The 4,805-nt window shown below is 65.3% G+C and overlaps 1 protein-coding gene across 1 annotated transcript in view; it reads right to left on the bottom strand.

The window, feature by feature from the left end:
- Window positions 1–593: 593 nt before the first annotated feature.
- The window catches only part of CRYBG2 (crystallin beta-gamma domain containing 2), a 5,076-nt gene continuing 864 nt past the window's right edge, over window positions 594–4,805 (bottom strand). Inside the window, exons 2-15 of the mRNA XM_005427143.2 lie at window positions 4,584–4,710; window positions 4,275–4,310; window positions 4,052–4,179; window positions 3,750–3,876; window positions 3,336–3,478; window positions 3,143–3,269; window positions 3,023–3,055; window positions 2,818–2,930; window positions 2,610–2,739; window positions 2,197–2,336; window positions 1,978–2,101; window positions 1,287–1,445; window positions 835–994; window positions 594–726 (exon numbers count right to left, since the gene is read on the bottom strand). Coding sequence (XP_005427200.1) covers window positions 638–726; window positions 835–994; window positions 1,287–1,445; window positions 1,978–2,101; window positions 2,197–2,336; window positions 2,610–2,739; window positions 2,818–2,930; window positions 3,023–3,055; window positions 3,143–3,269; window positions 3,336–3,478; window positions 3,750–3,876; window positions 4,052–4,179; window positions 4,275–4,310; window positions 4,584–4,710 — 1,636 coding nt within the window. The 3' untranslated portion in view covers window positions 594–637. The remainder of the gene's footprint in view (window positions 727–834; window positions 995–1,286; window positions 1,446–1,977; window positions 2,102–2,196; window positions 2,337–2,609; window positions 2,740–2,817; window positions 2,931–3,022; window positions 3,056–3,142; window positions 3,270–3,335; window positions 3,479–3,749; window positions 3,877–4,051; window positions 4,180–4,274; window positions 4,311–4,583; window positions 4,711–4,805) is intronic.

Here is a 4,805-nt window from a genome sequence, read left to right as displayed (position 1 = left end):
GCCGGGCCCCGGGCCGGGGCTTCAACCCTCGGGGCTGGGGGCGCCGGATGGGGCCAGGGCCGGGACCCCCGAGCGAGCAGAGCATCCCCCGAGCATCCCCCAGGCGATCCCGGAGCTGTCCCCGCCTGTCCCCGCCTGTCCCCCGAGCATCCCCCGAGCGGTCCCCGAGCACGGCCTGGCCGGTGCCTCCCTCCTCAAAGCCCATGCCCACGGAGCCGCCTGTGCCCGTGGGCACTAGAGGGCACTGGGATCCCGTCCTGGCACCGGCATCGGGCTGGGGGAGCTGCCAGGCTGTGGGCACGACAAGGACACGGACACGGGCCAGCCAGGCAGGGCTGTATCTTACACACGTACATAAATACAGTTCAGGGGCAAGAAACACCTGTGGGGAGGGGCGCCGCTGCTCTCCAGAGGGTGCCACGCTGGCTGTGTCCATGGATCCTTCACGGACCACGGTCAGGCCTCCTCAGAGGGCGGTGGGGTGGTCCCCCCATGATGGAGAGGTTGGTGGTCATCCCCCACACCAGCAGCTGGGGCAGAGGTGCTTGGGATGCAGCACGGAGGGTCTGAGGCCCCCAGCCCCAGTGTGGGGATGCTGGCAGAGTGTCCCCATCCTGCCCCATGGCACCTGTGTCCCTCAGAGCACCTGGATGTCCCAGATCTGCGTGGGTCGTTCCTCAGCCATGTCCCACACGATGGCGTGGTCCCGGTCGTAGCTGTGGCCGCCTGCAGAGCGAGGGGGAGGTTTGGGGAGGGCAAACCCCGCTCCTGATGGAAACACCCCACGCTGGGGCATCCCTGGGAAAGCGGGGGTGTCCGGGGCTGCGGCCTCACCCTTGATGTCGAGGATCATGTCCTCGAACATCTGGCTGTGGATCCTGCCCTGGCAGTCCACGCTCCAGGTCTGCCGCGGCAGCCGCGTCTCGGACCAGAGCACGGCCTTGGCTCCTTTCCCCGCCGGCCCGATCACCTGCAGGCTCATGGTGGGGGCCACCTGCAGGGGACACGGGCAGGGATGGCCCTCTAGGGCATTGCCCCCGGGCTGCAATGTGGGGTGAGGGAGCGGGTGGTGAGGGTGGCAAAACTCTGCAGGGGAGGCAGAGATGGCTTCACATCTCCAGGGGAGACTTGGGGAGGAGAATCAGCAGATCTTGGGGATCAGAGGCTGGGAGAAGCTCTTATAAACCCCGGAAGACGGCTGAGGGGTGGGGAGTGCCCAGCAGGAGCCCTGCCAGGGGCTGCCCTGGTCCCCTGGGTGGCGCTGGCTGGCACAGCCGAGCCCTGACCTGGTTTTTGATCAGCCCGTCCTCGTAGTACCACACGGAGCTGCTCTGCTCGCTCAGGCTGGAGACCACCACCCTGCCCGCCTTCATGTCCTCCACGTCGTCGGGCACCGAGAGGAAGAGCTGCAGCTCCCTGCTCCTGACGTGGAAATAGACCCTTCTCTGCAAGAGAGGAGCCAGGCTTGGCACCAACAGACCCTTCTCTGCAAGAGAGGAGCCAGGCTTGGCACCAACAGACCCTTCTCTGCGAGAGAGGAGCCAGGCCTTGCACCCAAACCCGCCTGCCTGCAGCTCCTTGCCCGACTGGGGCTCTGGGAGGGAGGATCCTGCACTCGGGGGGGTTCTCCCCGTTGTTCTCCCCCCAGGTGTCCCCAGGGCCATGGCTGTGCCCATGACCTGTCCCTGGCAGCGGGCACGGCTCACCGTGCTGGGATGCCATGGGTTTTACAAGCATTGCCCACGGGGAGCGTTTCACCACAAAGGCAGCCACTCCCAGGGTGGGGGACAGGAATCTGGGGTGACAGCACCGGGCTGGTGGCACCTTTGCCGTGTCAGAGCTGGCCCTGCCCAGCTCCCCCAGCCCAGGGCTGGCAGCTCTGTGTCCGTGTGAGCCCCGTGCCCCGGGGTTTTGGGGTGACCCTGCTGGGTGACACGGCCCTGTCCCCTCCCAAAGGCACCCACAGGTGCCCCTCACCTGGCGGATGGGGTACAGGGAGCCCACGTGCTGCAGCCCACTGTAGGTCAGCCAGTTGGTGATCTCGGTGCAGTCCAGCAGCCACTGCCGCCCTCGGAAATCACTGTGCTCACACAGAACCCAGCTGTGGGGACAGGGGGCACAGGATGGGTTACCCAGGGTGACAGGGGGGCACAGGACAGGGGCAGGGGACACTGGGGGGTGCCAGGGCTCACTCACATCCCTCCTTTGACCCGCACGGACAGCACGTGGTTGTTGAAACCCTCGGCCTGCAGACTCCGCACCTCGGAGTTGAGCTCGATCTCCTTCCCCTCGAAACACTCCAGGCCGTGCAGGAAGATGGAGGGCTCCGAGAAAAACTGTGGGATGGGGGGCACAGGGGGGAGTGAGGGCTCCTGGGGGGCAGAGCCAGAACTGGGGGTGTCCGAGAGAGGGGGAAATGTGCTGGCGGGGAAAGGAAAGGAAAGGAAAGGAAAGGAAAGGAAAGGAAAGGAAAGGAAAGGAAAGGAAAGGAAAGGAAAGGAAGGAAAGGAAAGGAAAGGAAAGGAAAGGAAAGGAAAGGAAAGGAAAGGAAAGGAAAGGAAAGGAAAGGAAAGGAAAGGAAAGGAAAGGGAAAAGGAAAAGGAACTGACCAGTGGAACTTTCCTCAAGGAGCAGATGGTGGTGGAGCAGAGGCAGCCCATGGCACTGAGCGTGGGGTACTCGCCCTCAGACAGCACGTGCTGCTCCCCAGTGAAGTCCTGCCCGTCGAACAGGATCCAGCTGTGGGGAGGAGCATTCCCAGGCTGACAGAGCCGTCATGGAGGGCACCTCTCCCTCCCCAGCACCCCGACACCCCACCTGCCCCCACGGACTCTGCAGGAGCGCGGGGCGAAGCCTTGGGGCAGGGCCTCCTGGTCCTCCTCAAAGGCAACGTGGTCCCCCAAGAAGTCGGGCTCTGAGAAAAGCAGGATCTGGGGGGGGAGCAGAGGGCTCGGTGAGGGGGCACAGTGTCCCCACCACCCCCCAAGGGGCTGCAGCCCCCTCCCCATCCAGCAGCCCTGACCTTGGAGACGAAGTGCAGGTTGTGCTCCCTGACCTGGAAGGAAGCAGAGCGGGGCTGGTGGGGCTCTGGCCGTGACACCACGGGCCCGGGGGGTGCCATGGGGTGGGGCTGTGCCCTCACCTGCAGGATGGGCTGTGCAGAGGCGATGTGGCAGTCGGTGGCGCCCCAGTCCTCGCAGCTGCGGTACACGCCCTTCTCCAGGATGTACTGCTCCCCGGAGTAGTTGGGGCCCTCGTAGGCCACCCAGCTGTGGGGGGAGGTGAGTGCCAGCCTGTTCCCCCCCAGGTGCCCCCCAGCCCCCTGGCACACTCACACTCCGCTCAGCACGTGGATGGACTGGGTGATGCTGCCATAGCCGGCCAGCCCCGTGTCGGGCAGCGCCTCGCTCAGCTCCACGCTCGCGCCCTCCTCGAAGTCCATGGCCTCAAACAGGACCAGGGCTGGGTCAGAGAAGTCCTGCGGGGAGAAGGAGCCCCCCAGGCCCCGTGGTCTGTCAGGGGAAGGGGCTGTGGGCTGGGCACACGCGCAGTGGGCTCCTGCCTGGCCTCGGGCACCCCCAGGAGGGTGGGAGCAGCTGCCAAACCTTTGCCTGGATGGTTCTGGCGGATCTCAGGCCTTGCCCAGCTGCCTGATGCAGCAGGGACGGCTCCCTTTGGGGGTGAGGATGGGATGGGGGTGCCTGGATCTCTCCAATCCCTTCCCCAGCCGTTCCCATTGCTGCCCTCACCGTCCGGATCAGCCGCAGGGACACCAGCTCCTGGCTGTAGCCGCCCCACTGCCTCCAGTCCTGGTACTCCCCTTCCTCCAGCAGGTACTGGTGGCCACGGAATCCTTCCTTCTCATAGCCAACCCAGCTGTGGCACAGGCAGACGGGCACTGAGGACTCCAGAGGGTTTCCACGTGCTGGGGCACGGGGGCACCATCCACAGCCTCTCCCCCAGGTGCCCCACAGCCCTTCCACAGCCCTTCCCAGGGGTGGCCATCACTTCCCAGCTGGGATGCCTGCCCTGCCCTGTCCGTGGCACTCACCAGCCCCCCAGGACACGCAGGGAGCCCACGGTGGGCAGAGCTGGCTCGGGCAGGCGCCTCAGGTCGTAGATGTCTCTGCTGATGGTGAAGCTGCGGCCCTGGAAAGCTGCAGCCTCATAGATCAGCACCTGGGGACAGGTGAGGAAGGTGAGGAAGAGACAAGGTGAGGTGAGGATGGTCCCAGGGCCATCCCAGGGTTCCTGGGTGCTGCCCCAGAGCTCACCTGTGGCTCACCAGGTCTCTCCACGACGGGGCAGCCCTGGAAGGAGAAGGAACCCAGTGAGGCTGTGGTGGCAGGAGGAGACATTGGAGGGACATCTGCTGCCACCCTTTAAGCCTGAGCTGGGTTTGGGGTTGTTTTCATTCAAGAAGCTCTGTTGAAGCTTTCCCTCACCCCTGAGCCACAGGAGCACTTTCCAAAGCCACGCTTGGCCCGTTCCCACACCGTGATCTCACTGATGGAGCCAGGAGCTGCAGAACCCACGCACACCTGGGCACAGCCCTGGCAGCCCCCCCAGGAGCCAGCACTCACCAGCCTGATGGGATGCATGGAGCAGATGGACGGCTCCTTTGCTCCCCACGCCTTCAAATTGGGGTACCCGCCCGGCTCCAGAACGTAGGGATCATCATCAAAGAAAGGCTTGGAGTAAAGCAGCCACCTGGGGAATGGGGAAAGGCGTCACCCCCAGCTCCTGCCAGCGCCGGAGCCCCCCCCCGCAGCCCCCAGCCCCAGGGTTCCCTCACAGGCCCGAGT

The sequence above is a fragment of the Geospiza fortis genome, unplaced genomic scaffold, assembly GCF_000277835.1.
Source record: "Geospiza fortis unplaced genomic scaffold, GeoFor_1.0 scaffold432, whole genome shotgun sequence".
Classification (NCBI taxonomy): Eukaryota; Metazoa; Chordata; class Aves; order Passeriformes; family Thraupidae; genus Geospiza; species Geospiza fortis.
The sequence above is the reverse complement of the archived record's forward strand: the minus strand, read 5'-3'. Positions and strand labels throughout refer to the sequence as shown.